The sequence below is a fragment of the Simochromis diagramma genome, unplaced genomic scaffold (genome assembly GCF_900408965.1).
Source record: "Simochromis diagramma unplaced genomic scaffold, fSimDia1.1 OVJJ01000216.1, whole genome shotgun sequence".
Lineage (NCBI taxonomy): Eukaryota > Metazoa > Chordata > Actinopteri > Cichliformes > Cichlidae > Simochromis > Simochromis diagramma.
The window spans coordinates 5,514,299-5,530,939 of NW_024386883.1; the positions used below are offsets into that span (position 1 = coordinate 5,514,299).

At 42.6% G+C, this 16,641-nt stretch overlaps 1 protein-coding gene across 4 annotated transcripts in view; it reads right to left on the reverse strand.

Annotated features, from left to right (window-relative positions):
• Positions 1–477: 477 nt before the first annotated feature.
• The window catches only part of dclk1a (doublecortin-like kinase 1a), a 45,621-nt gene continuing 29,457 nt past the window's right edge, over positions 478–16,641 (reverse strand). For 2 of the 4 annotated variants that reach the window (XM_040033270.1, XM_040033271.1), the window contains 12 exons: positions 15,613–15,707; positions 8,304–8,385; positions 7,490–7,662; positions 6,735–6,854; positions 5,160–5,306; positions 4,265–4,398; positions 4,014–4,091; positions 3,740–3,836; positions 3,558–3,638; positions 3,355–3,468; positions 3,153–3,226; positions 1,863–2,048 (listed from right to left, as the gene is read on the reverse strand). In XM_040033270.1, coding sequence (XP_039889204.1) covers positions 1,991–2,048; positions 3,153–3,226; positions 3,355–3,468; positions 3,558–3,638; positions 3,740–3,836; positions 4,014–4,091; positions 4,265–4,398; positions 5,160–5,306; positions 6,735–6,854; positions 7,490–7,662; positions 8,304–8,385; positions 15,613–15,707 — 1,253 coding nt within the window. In that variant the 3' untranslated portion in view covers positions 1,863–1,990. Of the gene's footprint in view, positions 2,049–3,152; positions 3,227–3,354; positions 3,469–3,557; positions 3,639–3,739; positions 3,837–4,013; positions 4,092–4,264; positions 4,399–5,159; positions 5,307–6,734; positions 6,855–7,489; positions 7,663–8,303; positions 15,501–15,612; positions 15,708–16,641 lie in introns of those variants that run through there. The other 2 variants (XM_040033273.1, XM_040033272.1) reach the window with 2 other exon arrangements.

A 16,641-nucleotide genomic window follows, 5' to 3' on the forward strand; every position in this document is an offset into this window, starting at 1 on the left:
CATCTCTTATCTCACATCAGTTTAAGGGAAACCATATTACTGGCTGCTTTTCTGAAGAAAAGAAGTGACATCATTCCCAGTAGGAGGCAAAGTTGATGATCTCTTCTTCATATCCACTACCAATCCATCCAACTCACCCATGCTTAATGCTTCACGTCAACCTGATGATCTCCTCTAGTTTATTATTTTTTTCTTCGCTGACTGACTGATACGCATGTATGACTGATTTTGTTGTATTTTTTTGTATTATTATTGTACAATTCTCATAGACTGACTACTAGTAAAGAAATATACTGTATTGTGAACTATCAAAATAAATAAAATTGTTATTTACACAACATATAAACAATACTTCATCACTAAACTGTTTCTTTTATAAGAATAGGCTACTGTATGTCTGTCATGCTTTCATCTGAAGAAATGAAGCCATGAATGAGGTTGTACAGAGCTGAAATAAATTCTCCTCCACCCTTTTTCGCTGTACTGCTGGTTCTCTGGCATCCATACTGTCATTCTCTCGATCATGTCTCACTCAGAGGACTGCAGTGCAAATGTGCAAATAGGCACCTCTTGTGAACTGTTAACTGTGCGCCTTCTCCATCTGAAAACGTGTCTGTGTAACCATATACTTGAGCTGCACCAACCATAGCTTGAACATGTTGATGAAACATGTGTGTAGTGTTCATAAAATATAAAAAGAATTAGCGTGATGGTCACTGTGAAAATGTGTGGCTTGAAGACAAATGGGTTCAGATGTCGAGTTTGCTACACAAGCACCAGGATGCTGCTGAGTTTTGTGTATCAAGATGTCGTGAACCGAGCAAGTAACAAAACCAGAAGGAGCAGTCAAATGCACCATTGTCGTCTTAGAATAGCAGTCTGTGTAAAATGTAAACTGTATGACTGCGATCCAACGTTATGGGGGAAGGCAGCGCCGAAACTGTGTTGAGCACAGCGTCACAGCACAATTTCATCTTTTTTTTTCATCAAAGCCATTTTTAAAACACATTTTGCAACTGAAAAAACTCCATAAAATCCTTCCCCAACGTGTTTTAGCTCGCTTTCCAACGTTGTGTTTTCATCACGTCTGCTGTCACCTACTTAAACGTTTCTGCACTCTACTTCTAAGCACTATCCCATTATTTTAAATCCACCAAGCTCTAAGGAGAAGTCAATAAAAACATTGTTTTTTTTCTATGAAAAAGAGAAATACATATCAAAAAATGCTGTGAATTAAAGTATGAATAAATAAGGTTCAATAAAACATGAACATTGGTCCATATTCTCATATTGCCTTGTAGAGCTGTTCCGCCTTGAGGAAGTTTCCATGTCGAGCCCGGATCATCACTGAAGGGTAAAGCCCTTTCTTGCTCCTTGAGCTCTACAACATGTGCTCAGATGAGAAAATGTTAAAAAGAAATCAACAAAAGTCTTTCACCTCACTCTGGCTTTTCCCTCTTCCTCTCGATCCCTGTTTCTTGTTGCCTCTTGAATCTTTCTCCCAACCTCTCTAATGTCTTCTTATCCACCCCTTGGTCCATCTTTCCTCCAGGTTTGGAAAGTTGGATTCAGGGAAGTGTGAAGTTCTCTGTTGATATTTTTATTTCTTTTTTTCAGAGATACTGGGAGAAAGGGGTTGACACCTCTTCCTCCTCCTCCTCCACATGCAGAGGGAGGAGCTGGATGAGGATTTTCCCTCGCCGCCTCCTCCTTTGCACACCTTCCTCCTCTTCCTCCCCCTACTCCCCTTCGCCTGCTCTCTAGAAGGGCGAGCTGGGGGAGCAGGCGGTGCTGGCTGAGCTGATGGAGATGTCATCAGAGTCGGATGGGAGTCTGGGGTCTGGGGAGGGGTCAGAGCAAGTGTCAGGAGTCAGAGAGGGAGGGGCCGTGGGCAGGCCAGGGAGGCAACTGGGGGGCTCCGCCCGTAGTGTTTTTGTTGTTGTTGTTGTTACTGAATTCACAGTTGGCATCATCTGCAGCGGCAGGGGTTTCACATCCGGGTGGCATCCTCGTCCGAGAACCTGCCTCTCCTTATCAAGAGGGGTGGCCTGAAAAAGAGAGGAGAAGGAGGAAAAGATGAGGATCAGATCTGTCTGCTGCACAGTGGATTATCCAGGAAGGAGGAGCAGAAGAACTTTGCACATGTTCATTAAGTTACTAATGAATATTTAATTGGACAGTAACAAGGAAGTGAAAAACCATGGACACTGACAATTGTTTCTTCTTTTCTGAAATGTTATGTTTAGCTGTGCATCTGAGGAACAGTCTATCTAATTTTCCACAATAAATCTCTCGGATAAAGGCAGGCTCAACATTCTTGTTTAATTTTTCAGGCACAGTAAATGTTATAAAGAGGAGATTCTGGATATCACTTTTTAATCACAATACAAATCAGAAACATCTGCACAAGTTCAGGTCCATCATGTTCAGGATTTCTAATCAGTCAAACTAAACTCTGTTGTGCTGGAAAACTTCATAAATTAAGTCACTGTTAATTTTTTCCAGCCTATTTTTAATTCCTCTAGTCAGTGTCCATGTTACTTTAAGTTCTGTGACCTTTATAACAATGAACTTTGTGGTCCTCCTAAATCAGGGGACACAGTCACACAAGAGGAGTCAGGTAATGTGAGCTCAGTAACGAGCCCTGGTGTTTGAGGAGGTAACCAGGTGAGGGAGCATCACATCAGACAAAAACATCACAGCAAATCACTCAGACAAGCAACACCGCAGGGTTATTTCTTTAGAAAGGGTTCATTCACAAATGAACTGTGCAAATGAGATGTGCAGGAGAATCATCAGCAAGGGTGATTCTAATTGGGCACGTCGTTACTCACACACACTAAAGAAAAGCAGGGGACACCGATAAAAAGGTGACACAACACAGAGGACAAGGCTTTAACCGGTGACGCACAATAACGATGCAGGTAATGCAGGAATGAAATCTGTGTTTACAGCAAGGGATGAAAGGAGAGAAGCAAAAAGCCGAGCACAGAAAGTACAACATGAGGCTGTCAAAGCAGCACAGCAGCAGCCAGTCAGCAGGGCAGCACGCAAAGGAGGGGGAGACATCAATTTTAGAGACACTGTTTTGGTCTGTTTTGATTTCTCGCTGATTTGTGACCCAGTCGTGTCTCTATGGAAACCTGGCGTACCTTATCCAGTACATGGCCGGGTGCTGGTAGAAATCCAACGACCCAGATCTCTGCATAGAAAAGCTGTCATCCAACTGAACAACAAAAGAGAAATCGGCACAATCAATCTAAACGCCACGTGAAAAACTTGCTGATTTCTCTACAAACTGATGCAACTCAGTGTAACAGCTACATCTTTAGATGGTTGCTAATGGTTACTTACAGAAATGACTGACACTCCTGCAGTGGTGTCAGTGCCTTTTGGGCTGGTGTTGAAGTGCTTCTTTATCTTTCCTGCTACCGACAGCTGGTGTTCATTCTCGCACAGACCCTCGTCCTGGATTAGACAAATGAGGAGAAAGGAAGTAAATTCAGTGTTTTGGTGAAAACAAAGGAAATGAACAGATTTACTGACACTGTACTTACAGTGACCCAGGGGTGCTCCAGCACCTGGAGGGCAGTGTATCTCTTATCGACCTCCACCTCCAGCATGGATCGAATCAGCTCCTACACCCCCCCAAAAAGCAAAAAGCGGTTAGTTTTTTACTCTGGATTTTCTATAACATGTGGATCCATCCACACCAATCAGACATACAGCAGATATTTACCATAGCGGTCTCTGACACATTGTCCCAGTAGGGCAGAGGAAATTCTAGCTGTCCCATTAGTATCTGATCAAAAAGCACTTCTTGATCGTCACTGCTCCTGCAAAAAAAAAAAAAAGTTCACATGAATGGGTGCATCAGCCAAATATTAATTAGCGAGTCAACGAATAAAGGTGCAATACTACTGCTGACCAGTAGAGGGTCCTGCATAACACACTTTCAAGAAAAGCGCTAAAGCAGAGGGAGAAATGTAGGGTAGGGCTTGCTGTTAACTTACCCCCGAAAGGGTGGGAAACCACACAGGAGGATATAGGTGATGACTCCAGCTGCCCAGATGTCAACCTTAAGACCATACCTGGAAAAAAAAATAGAGGTTAAATCAAAGCAAACATAGAGAAAACATGCAGAGCATGACCTTTAAGGCAAATATCTACTACTGTAAATGCATTAAGACACGACAGATATGTTGGCCATCATAGTTGGCCGTCATTCTTAAAGGTGCCTGCTAAATGCAGCTGCAGCTCTCACCCTGTTTCTGCAATGATTTCAGGTGCTACATATGTTGGGGTCCCGCAGACAGTGTAGAGCGGTCCGTCCACCACGGTCGCCAAACCAAAGTCTCCCAGTTTGAGGCTCTTGCTGCCATCTGCATGTTCGTACACCTAAACACACAGGAATGCAAAAATGTTTTTAAAAAAAGAAGCAGGACCATAATGTACAGCATTATTATGAGGGCAACAAACAACAAACAAAGTTAAAACACATTATGTGATGGGGGTTGCTATTAATAATTTCACCACTCAGTGTGTTGTTTAACAGCTCACAGCTGTAGCTACTCTATCTGCCCTACGCCTACAGACACAGACGAAGCGAGCGACCAGCTTTTTAACGCAGCAAAGCATTTATGTGGCCAAAAATAAAACTAATGTTAGTGTTGCTGGGTGTCTGCTACATGGATGGGGTAATCTGCATGTCATTACCTTCAAAAAGTTACATGAATAGAAGGCCACTGATTTTTTTTAACCATTCAAGGCTTTCTTATTTCGTTGGAGAGAAAAAGCAAAACAGGAAATCGGCTGACTAGGTTTAAATGTGGCCACTAAAAAGCTGAATTCTGAAGTCTGACTCCTGCCCAGACAATCTCTAGTAGGGGGGCAAAGAGCGGTATTTGAAGTTAAGCAAGGACGATGGGGAGTTTGACAGAAGGGAGAAGGAGGGAAGGAAAGAACAAACGAGGGAGGCTGGAGAAGGAGCGTGCAGAAGGTGTGAGGGCAGCAGGGATGAGTCATCTCTCTGCTCTGGGAGGGCCCCGTAGTGAGTGATATTACTTCACTGATCATTCAGAAAGGCGGCGGGAAAGGAGAGGAGGTGCACCAGTGCCGCGCCAAGTTACATGTATGCAATCTGAGTGACGTCCACTCACCAGCAGGTTTTCTGGTTTGATGTCTCTGTGGACAATGTTGAGGCTGTGGAGGTATTTGATGGCGCTGGCCAGATTGTGGAGCATGCCGCTGGCGTCTCTCTCTGTGTATCTATTGGCAGAGGTGATGGCATCGAACAGATCTCCCCCCTGTGGACAAGACATGATGGACGGGTCAGTATTAGGAGATGTCACAAGAGTTTGGTTGGTGTTTTTTGCACCAGCAGAACAGATTCACTTGCAAATTTTCACAGCTGCTTGCCTTTTTTTTCTGAAAAGAGGCTAAAAACTTCATTTAACCATAAGACTTTTTTGTCTGCTCAGCAGCAGCAAGGAGGTGGGGGTAAATCCTAATTCTTCACCTTGCTTGAAAGACGACACCCCCCCCGCGTTAATATTTCTTTTCATTTTTGTCATTTTTTAGGCTTTTCTCAGTCTCTTTTCTCTGATTTTTCATCCTGTCCGAATCTCCCTCTCATTCCCTCTGCGTTTCTCTCATTGAGTGGACTAAGTGGAACAGAGGCTTAAAATAGTGCTGAATCTCCCTCTATCCTCGAACAGCACAGCACACTGTAAGGCTTTGACCTGCTCGTTGGCAGCTGTTTCAATATGAGAGTTGTCAAATGCCAGCTCAGGCTTTAGCTAATACATTTCATTTATTTTTCTCTGCCTCCGCTATCGGAGGCCCAAAAGTACACGAACATGAATATACTGCTGTAAATTTGGGGGCATTCTGCAAAGTTTTGGGACGTGGCTGCTGAAGTTAGTCAATGAGAAATTAAGCCAAAAGATGGGATTTACATCAGTCCTTTGTAAATCCTCTCCTCGCTGTTTTTTATGGGTATCATTTCCGCTTGCAAAAACAGGAATGAGCCTTCCCTGGAATTGCAACACAAATTTGTCTGATCACATTATTGCCTCTTAGGCTTTTCCACAGTTTAAACTAAAGGACTTGAACTGAGCAGGACCAGGCAAAAGAACACTCATTTTCTCTCTCTTTCGTTCTCTGCGCCTATCCTCTACTTTCAATTCATCTATCTCTCTCTTTCTCTCGGCCCCTGTCATTTTAGCAGCGACTCTTTTCACCCCATTCATCCACAACCTCCTCTTGATCCTCCTACTTTGGACATGCTCACAAGTACACACACTTCTTCCACAAATTGCCTCTCATCTATATTCTGTAGTACTCCACATCACAGCACGAACAGATGGATCACATTCCTGGCTCCTGAATTATGCACAAACATTTCTTGACTCAGAGAGCGAGAGAGAATGAAGAACGCGAGCGCACGAGCACTCGGGGCCACTGGCGGATTCACTCTAGTCCCGAATTGTGTGACTGGTTGGAAAAATTCATCATTTGCTTCACAGGCTGAATGCCGCTCCTCTGTCTCTGTCACTATTACTGCCTCCCTGCTCCTCTAAGTCGTAGATTTGAGATAATGATGATCACCCTTGTATTGTAAGAGAATACACCCATCCGCTATCTCAGCTTGGCAAAATGTCCCTGCTCGTTCCTAACTGGAGCAGATGGTGAACAAACTCATAAAGTAACAGTGTACAAACATGGCCACACACCTTGACCAACTCCATGACCAGGTAGAGCTCGTTGTAAGTGTCAAACTCCTCGATGAGTAAGACGATATTTGGATGTTTGACCCGGCGAAGTATGGCCACCTCGTTCTGGATCATGTGCTCCTGGTAAAAAGAAGTTCAGGTATTCAGCCAAGTGGAAGACATTCAGTAAAGGAACCAAGAATAGCCTGACATTTAGAAGATTTTCATTTTATGTATGTCACACCTTTGTTGGTGCCTCTCTACAGCAACTCAGTAGCACCCTGGAGTACATTTCTACATCCTTCCCATAAAGGTTGCACATTAACCCGAAGATATCAGCGGGTCTTTAGGCAAAACAGGGATATTACTCTAAAAATGCAAAATATTCTTTTATGGGTGGAAAAAAAATGAGCTATCAAAACTGAATTTCAATTCAATTCAGTTTTTTCAAATGATGCCAAATCACAACAATAGTTAAAGGCCCTTTTAACTGTAAGGTAAAGACTCCACAACAGTCCAAAGAAAATAGAGAAAACGCCAACAATCACATGACCTCCTTTGAGCAAACGTGTTGGTGACAGTGGGAAGGAAAAACTCCCTTTTAACAGGAAGAAAGTTCCAGGCTCAAGAAGGGGCGGCCATCTGCCTCACCCGGATGGGGTGAAGGGAGGAAGAATTTATCCTCTGAAGTTAGGATTATGTGGAGCTTTATTCTTCTTGACGTGTCAGTACAATTTTTGCCTTTTTTGGGTCGTATTCGGTGGATGTTTGTTTACCTTGCCTCTGCATTTGCCCTTGTTGATGATCTTCAGAGCGTACTCTCGTCCTGTGGAGTGCTCCGTGCATTCCCGGACGACTGCAAAATTCCCATCTCCTAACATTCGCCCCACCTTGTAACGGTCTGATATGTAGGATGGCACAGCTGGAACCTCATTGACTAGAACTTCAGCTGCGGGGAAGAAGCACTGGTTTTTAGAGGGAACATAAACTGGTTTACACAGTTTAGCACCATAGAATATACACAGATATATGCTGAGGAAGCTATGATGTCTGATTATCAACTGTTGTCTAACCAGTCTCTTCAAGACATAAAGGTAGATTTAAAAACCTTCACAATTAAACAAACTGTAATATGATTGCAGACTTGAAATGTAAAAATAAGCAAATAGCAGAAACCTTTTAAATCTAAAAGATTCATATTTTTACAGCCAGTGAGGTCTGCAATTACATCACACAGAAGACTTTTTTGTTTATAAATCAAGATGCAAATAGGCATGATTTGTCGATGCTCAGCTAAGTGTCTCATGAATCTGTTTAAAAGATCTATAAGGGGGGAAAAAAAGGTCCTCTGGATACTTTTTTAAAAAAATAAATAAAATCAAAGATGAAAATGTCACATATGAGACCAAAAATCCTCCAGCCTTTCAAAGCAGTGTCACAGAGAGGTGAGTAAGACAGCATAGGAGCAGAAAGTTGCCGAAAGCATCGTGTACTAATCATGCTATGCAGGCAAGGGACGCGTCAAAGGTCACATGCATGATTCAGACATGCATGATATTTGCAAGCACAAAGCAAGCTTTTTTTCCTCACCTTCAGGAACGAGTCCATCACCGTCTTCCACTGGGCTCGAACCTTTAGTGGAAGACAGAGAGGTGGAAGAACCCTGGGACCCCTGCAGAGAAAGGAACAGGGTAGAGAGCAGGATGGAAAGGGGTTTATTACTAATCTGCGGCATTACCCAAAATAGTTTGCGATCCATAATCACGATAAAAAAAAACCCAGACAAACACAATCACAGTCCCTTCTGCTACAGTCCTAGCCAAAACAAATATGTATGTTCAAAAATAGACAAAGGAACACTGTGTAACCCGCCTTATCCTCACAACAGCCCTACTGCTGTGGCTGTGTTTGCGCATCTTTCTGATGTAATGCCCTGCGCTGTGTCTATACTGTGCTCATGAAAAAAAAAATCTGAAAACGAGTCCGAACAGATTTACTTGATCCGCATATAAGCCAGCAACCCCCCTATGTGTGTCTATATCATAGAGATGATTGCATCCAAATAAGCTCCTTTCCATTCACCTCACAACTGGAAGTAATTCTTCCCTGTTTTCTCACTCCTTACGATTACCTTTAATAAATCGTAAAAACATGGGCTCCGGTGACACTAAATAAAGGCAGATGCCTTTCATCTGGATAGTAAGTGGGGGGTCATTAAAGTGAAAGAGAGAGGATGAGAAGAGGCGTCTGCATCTATCTATCTAAAGACAAAAACTCATTATGCCCTCCACCTTGTAACCTTCTGTCTGGTTGTCATGGAAGCAACAAGGATGGAGAGTATCTAGTCGGGACTGTAAATGAGAATCTACCCCTCTTGGATTTCTGTGTCTGTTCCACTCCTGTGCACCTTTCTCTTCTCCTCGCTGCCAAACTCTGTTGTTTTGCTTCAGTCTTTTACTGCACTAGAAGACTTTCATCCTGTTTCGTTTGGAAGGTGGCGTTTTTCACGTGTTCGGTGGATTTTACCACCTTCCTTACTCTTTACTAATCTCTCCTCTGCTCAAATCCGTTCTCGTGGCTTACAGTCAGTCTTCGGGGTTGGGGCGTTTCCAGTGCTTGAATAAATCCACTAGCTGCAGCTGGAAGACGCAGGCTGGCCAGTGATGGCAACACGCACCATTGCAGTTCCTCTAAAATATAAGTGGAGCAACGTTGCCACTGTGCATTATTAACAAGTGCAGTTTGCTCTGTAGATGGTCTGTGTCTGTGAGCGTCATGCATGACTCAACTACATAATTATGGACGACCTCTCCAGGACATGACACATTTTCCCATTACATGTGTAGCCAGATGTATTTTGATGCTTTCCGTTGTATAACAATCGCTCATCAATAATCCCTTTCACCGTAATAGACTGCTACCTGCTAAGCTTCACATTTGCTCTTTCAAGTCACTGAGCTGGATCTGCTGTCTGTGATTTTGTTTGATAATTAATATTGGACTTGGACCCTATTGTTCAAACACAGTGACTTCTGGCTCCAAAAATTGACAACATGACGATATCCTTAAAATCAAAACTGAGTCTTAAAGATATGTTTAAACTCTGTGGGTGATGTCACAGCGTTTAATTCCATCTTTTACATACAGTCTGTGATTAAAAGCTCAGAAAAGAACATTTGTGTGTGATCTTGAATGTATTTTTTTTTAAGTGAAAGAGAAATGTCCTAAGCATTTGTAAATCCCGGGGAGCTTGCTGTCCTGGCAGACTGGGATAAAAGCCATGCCTGTAATGACTTGGATCTGAAAACTATTTGCAGAGCTGATCTGCCCTGTATCTCTGCCACAGTAGCTGTCTGCTCTTTTACTCATCTCAGCTGCTGTGACCTGAAAACCACGTAGGTAAATGTAGCTGTGAGTCAGGCTCAGTTTGGTTTATGTAATGTTGTTGTTGGCTGGGCACTCATCCCGGAACAAGAAAACCCACTTAATACCCATAAAGCCAATGACCCTCCTGTGCTTTATCTCAAAAAACATCCTTATTCTGTTCTTTTATTTTCTCATCCCAACTCGGATATTTACCTCTCTTGTGCTCTTATCACACATCCAGTGCTGTCCTCAGCTCGCTTTCTCATTTTGAACTCCTTTCTCTCTCTCTCTCTCTCTCTTTCTCTCTCTCTCTTTCTCTCTCTCTCTCGCTTCCTGCCACTGAGGGAAACAAAATACTGTTGCTATGGAAACTGCTCACAGACAGGAGAACAGCAGCTTCCAGTGTAGAGACGGTAGCCTATATATGGGCACTTCCTGTCTGCGGGCTGAGAGATAGGTTCAGCCTTCTATGAAATTTGAGTCTCTCGTTTCTGTGTGGAAAACGATGAGACAGATGGGGTGACAGACAGAGTGGGAAACACAGAGAAAGACAGAGAGAGGGAGAGAGGTGGAGTGATGAAGCAGCAGAGAAATGTATGGAGTCTGGTCTGGCTGATATTGATCATGAGATTTGGCAGGAACTGTCTTGTTATTGTTAGACACTCCAGCTTTCTCCCTGTTGCACAATACACTATTCCTAGCTCTACATCTCTACACCTTTTCTGTAACTATGACTCACAACGACACTGACAAACCTTTTACATCATGACTGGAGCCACTGCTCTTCAGACCTGCGAGGGCAACACTCAGCAACTGCATACTGATCAGCTCATAAATAGGAATTAAACAGGATGTCCACAGTTGACCTTAAATGTGGAGCATCATCTCAGAAGTAGGTTTGCAGCAGAAAGAAAGAATCATTCATTCCGCGGCTGGAAAGGAAATCTGTCAACTGTAGAGCCGAGCATTAAAAATGCACCACACATTTACATAACCAACTTAAGCGTAATGCCAGCTTTGTCCTTCATGCCTCTGTTTGAATCTGATTACAGCACACATAGCGAGGCTTTCTTGGTCTCTGTCCCTCAGGCTGCCAGAGCCAGACCTCTTATTTTTGCTTTCCCTGTCAGGCAATATCCAGCAGAAGCAAGATTTATTAGTGTTTACTTTGGTGGTAAAAATCTAATAAGATTTGATGCTAATGGGACTTTTTTCCTTCTTGTTGTTCCTCAAGAACACAGGGTACGGGAGACGGACAGAAAACATAATCTACTTGACTTTCATGAAAAGATCAAAACCATTTGGGGGATTCGGTCTTTCTGCTCTGCCAGTTGGACACAGTGAAGGTTCCTAATCACAATCTGTATGGACTCCAATCCCAGGAAATCACAGAAATGTGATTAAATACTTCAGGGAAAATTAAAGAAGGGAAGAAGGGGAGATTTAGGCTGCCCCGCCCATATATATATGAAATTGAGAGTAAAAGCAGTGAGCAATGAAAGATAACTGCTCCTCTGAGACTGTTTGTGTTGTAATAGCTGTTCTGCTCTGCTGAATGCCCACAGCAGGCAGGTTTAACAAAGGAGAAGCACTGATAAATGTGCTACAGAAGAAAATCGCCATCCCCACGGCTGTACTGATGGAACATGAGGAACATGAGTGACGGTGTCGAGTTAAGAGAATAAAGACCACAAAATGAAAATGAAATGACAATGAATTTAATGAGGACGTCAACAAATGAAAATGAACACATTTAGCAAACAAAAACAAAAATGAGCCAAAAAGAGAGAGCAGCATCGCACGATGGAACCACGACAACATGTCGATAATTGACATGTTTACAAAAATCCGCGTTAATGGAAAGAGCCAAAATTATCATCAAGCCTTTTTAGATGTGAGTGCTATTTGAATCATTAATGAGTAATTTGGATAACTGATGTTTTTCTGTGGTTGTTGTTTTTTGTGTGTGTGACAAACAAACAAAAGACAAAAAATTATTCTAAAAAAAAGGCAAAGAAACACTCTTCCGGGTCAGTCCACCGTGTGATGCGGCCGGTCTCTTTGACAGTCACAGAAACAAGCCAACTAATGACATCAAACACAACATATAATAAGAAGTATATTACAACCAAAAATAACAAATACAATCTTCAGCAACAATACACTCGTGGGAATGAGATGAGACATTTATAAGAAGTTCACGATGCGCACTTTCTGCTTCAGTCGGCACTCTTCCTTTCACACATACTCGCACACAAATAATTTAAAAATGAATCACCCGACACATAACATGAACGCTGAGAATGAGAGACGGAGCATGCAATTCAACAGATTACGGATGTGAATGGATGAACGGTGAGAGGAGGATGAAGGTGATACTACAGATAACAATTAGCACTCTGTTTCTCTTAGACTCTCCTAAATGCATCACAGCTGCTGCGACACAGACCTTCTGTTAGTGTCGCCTTCGATCTGTCAATCTCTCCTCTTAATGCATTGTCTTTTTTTGTATGTTTATTTGTTTTCACACCAAATGGAGCGGACAGACTGCGAAGAGCGCTGACCTCGGTGGCACATTGAATTATGCCTCAGAGCTGATATTGACAGAAAACACTGTTGTGGGTGCGTGCCTGTGTGGAATAATGTGTCTATAGATCTTATATGAAAATAAAACTAATACGGAAATTTAGGATGCTCTCAGTGCTTTCACTGAGGCAAGCGGCCTTGAAAAGCTCATAAGAAGTGCAAAGTGGAAGGGCGGGGGGACGGCGGGCAGGGGGACGATTTTGTGAATGTAGACCAGACTTTCATGCGTCGCTTGACAATTAGTAAAAATGGGTCACAGAGAGCATCAAATTTGCAAAAAAAAAAAAAACACCACACAAAATGTGTAAGTGTGCATGAAGCTGCTGTGCACAAATTTTCTGTACAAAAGTATTCCACTGAAGTGCGCACGAACATGAAAGTTACTGTGCATGCACCTTCTTCTGCAGACGTGTGCATGCAATGGTGCAATGCTATGTTTGTAGTCTCTGCTTGGGGAAATAGGTTGTGATGGTCCTAGATGTGCTAGCAACCTACTTCAAGCAGCAAAGTGCCTCTAAGTGTTTAAATGCATGGTCCAGCGAGGTGAACTGTTAAATACAGCACTCGCAGTAGGTCACTGAGCCCCTGTGGCTGCTTAGGAAATAGATTTTTCATTCTTTTATTTGTTATATTTAACTTGCATTTTACCACCTAAACCTCATATCTGTGATATTTTAGCCACTCTAAGCCTCAGATTGCTCTTCAGGGTTGGTAATGTTACTTGCTAGTTTTAAAGGGGTGCAGAGTTGTAATTATTCGTGCGGGCTTACACGCAAATCACAAAGAAGGAGAGGAGGAAATGTGCAAATTAGGGTCTTGGACTTATTGCCTCCTTCTCAAAGAAGATTAAATAACATCTATAAGAGAGATGATGGAATATAATTTCTCCCCATGAAGTTAATACCCTTTGATATGGGGAGGCGAGAGGGAGGGGGTGGGTGTGAGAATGACTGGGAAACGACTGTAAAAGAGAAATTAGAAGGTGTCGGGGAGGGAAGGGACAGGGACAGGGAGGAAATCTGTAACAGGGAAGATAGAAGAAGTAAGAAGTGGAGAGGAGAATTACATCGTAATATGGCTGAAGAGCGTGGAGCTGCAGAGTGGAAGGAAGAGATAATGGCCTGTGAGGCTTCTTCCCCTCCTTACAGCAGTCAAGCCATCGCGGGCTTGCTGTAGAGGCTGGAATAATCCCTCTTTGAGAAACAGACACTCAACTAGAATGTAACTGCTGCAACAGTGAGGTCTGAAATGGGCTAGAAAAGAAGGTTTAAGGAGGTTACGAAAACCAAAGGATAGGTGGTGTGTTTGCGTTTATAGCACTGGATTTTCATATTGTGGAAGAGGCAGAAAGTGGGCAGGGTCATTTTCAACAATGACTGCCCCACATTTATTTAACCAGAGCAAAGAACATAGAAAGGGAGGTAGAGCTTATAAATGTGCGCACAAGCCAGAACATTTCCTCTCAACACTGTAAACTATAATGACCCAGTTCCATAATTCAGATGAATGTGGAAGCCCTGTTATAGCTACAGCTCATAGCTGATCTGTTATCCTGGGTTACCTTCAGATTGCGTCAATATAACTTCTCACTGATGGATTCAGACTCTCTGCCATTCATCTATGTTTCCGGATTCACGGAAAATAGCACAGGAAAACCCAAGGAATGGACTCTTTAACCTACGCTGACTGAGGATACGGTCATGCATGCACACACACGCACACACATGCACACACATACTTATATAAAAGGTAATGACCCCCTCTGCTTTCCTCCCATAAAATCCGCCTGTGTAAATAAATAGTTGCAACATACATCATAGCTGCATCCCTGCAGTCAGGCAGAACGTGCAGTGAGTTTCAATCAGTGCGCATTAGAAACACACGAAACCTGCGAGTAGAAGCCTATGTGGATACACATGTATCTGTATTTTGGTATTCTAGAGGCTGAGGTGAACTGAGCTAGCGAGTGTTTGTTTAGGAGGGAGAAGACACTAAAACAGCAGTCGGCTTAAGCACAAATTTAAGAGATGCTGTCAGAAAGCTGAGTGATTGGGATTGGAGCTGTTCTTAAAAGCTCACCCACATCACTGTCAAGGACTGGATTAACAAATACTTTGATATAAGCATCTACACACACACGCGCGCGCACAGTGTACACGAAGTCGAGATATTTAATTCGAAGTTTTCCCTTTGAGTTGCATGCTCCTGCTCTGTACAGCAGTAATTTTATTTGTTAGCTACAGAAAACAGACTGCTATTAAGGTACTTTAACAGGCATACATGACAAAAAAGGGCTTAAATAATCAAATAGACTAGTATAAAATGTATTTCTACATCATTTACACAACTCGACATGTACAAAATAATGTGACTTGATTAAAAAAACAAAAGAAATTCTATATCAGAAGTGTGTACTGATTGCATCTTTTTGCTGAAAGATGGTCAAATGCAATGCAATGCCCAGCAGGTGAAGAAGGATGCAATCCAATTTCTGGAAATTAAAAACACACTGCAGACTGGGGCAGACTGCCAATCAGCCAGTCTCATCTTTATATCAGATACTGCACAATTTACCGACTGACAGATCAGGTGATCTCAACAAGTCGGTGTTAACGTTATTCAGTGCTGAGCCACCAAAGGCAGACAGAGTTCTTTATGAGGGACAGAATATGTGCTATAATATCCAAATAAAATGAACATTTGCCTTGCTGGAAGCCCAGAGCAGCACTGGGTGAGGTCTGAAATACTAAAGATGCTGGGAAGTTGTGCTTTCTTCATAATCTAGTGATTCTAAGATGTAGTCGGCCTATGCTCAGTCCCGGCTTTGTCCATTTCCTGAGAAAATAGAATAATTGTGTTATAAGTTTTGTGATTTGGAGTCACTAAATGCTACGGGCTGACTCTTAGTGCGTGCTTTGCGAGCGTGCTCGTGTATTCCCATTCTTACCCTGCGTCGGCTAAGGCTGCCTGGACTGGTTGGGGAGGGGCTGGGAGATTTTCCCGAATGAGGAGTTGACAGCTGACTGGCCGGCGTCCCGTTCACTGGAGGGAGAAAAGAAAGGAGAGAAAAAACGGAGCAGGATGGATGAGAGTGGAGAGACCACTTTAAAAAAACAAACAAAAAAAAAACAAAACACATAAATATTGTAATAGATGACTCCTTAAATGCAAATGCCTATTTTTTTAGAACAGCTATATTAGTGTCTAGCAACAGCCTACACTTCCGCCCTCAGCATCTCTCCATTAACATGAATGAGGCAGAGGAAGAGGAGAGCAAGGGAGAGAGTGAGGGAGAAAGATAAAGAAGAGCACCGAAGTCCACACTAGTTTTTTTTTTCTTTTTTCAGTCTAACAAAACAAACCCAGCAACAGCATCTCATTAAACAAGAACATACATTAATCAACCTCGCACACCAATCCTGTGTGCAGTTTGGCAGGGGGAGAAAAAGAAAAATCCGGGAGCATCATTAACCGGCAAAAGAACCCCACCAGCCTGTATTTCATCTTACTGAAAACATGACTTATTGTTTCTTGGCAACAAGAGGCTGCTTGGAGAATACAAAAACGGTCAGAGAAGCAACTGAGTTCAGCTGAAGGCATATGTCATCTTCCTGAAGAGATTCAGAGCAGAATTCAGAAAACACTACAAGACTTAATACAAACACCCCTTTTTTAAAAATGCGGTTTAATTTCCTTTCTATGGCTGCCAGCACTGAGCTCTGTTTATACTGGCATTGAGATATAAAGAGTTCCAGCATGTAAAGAGTTCCTATTATTTGTAACGTTCACCTAAATACAATTTCAGCCCAGCTCACAAGTCTGTGTATTTCCTGCTGAGATCAAAGAACTTTCTGAATTATTCAAGACAAAGGAGGAAAGCACAAAAGAGACTAAGATATAACATCTGCCGCTGTATCACACGTATCATCGCCATCATCATCATCATCATTATCATCATTAAAACATAAAAAAATAA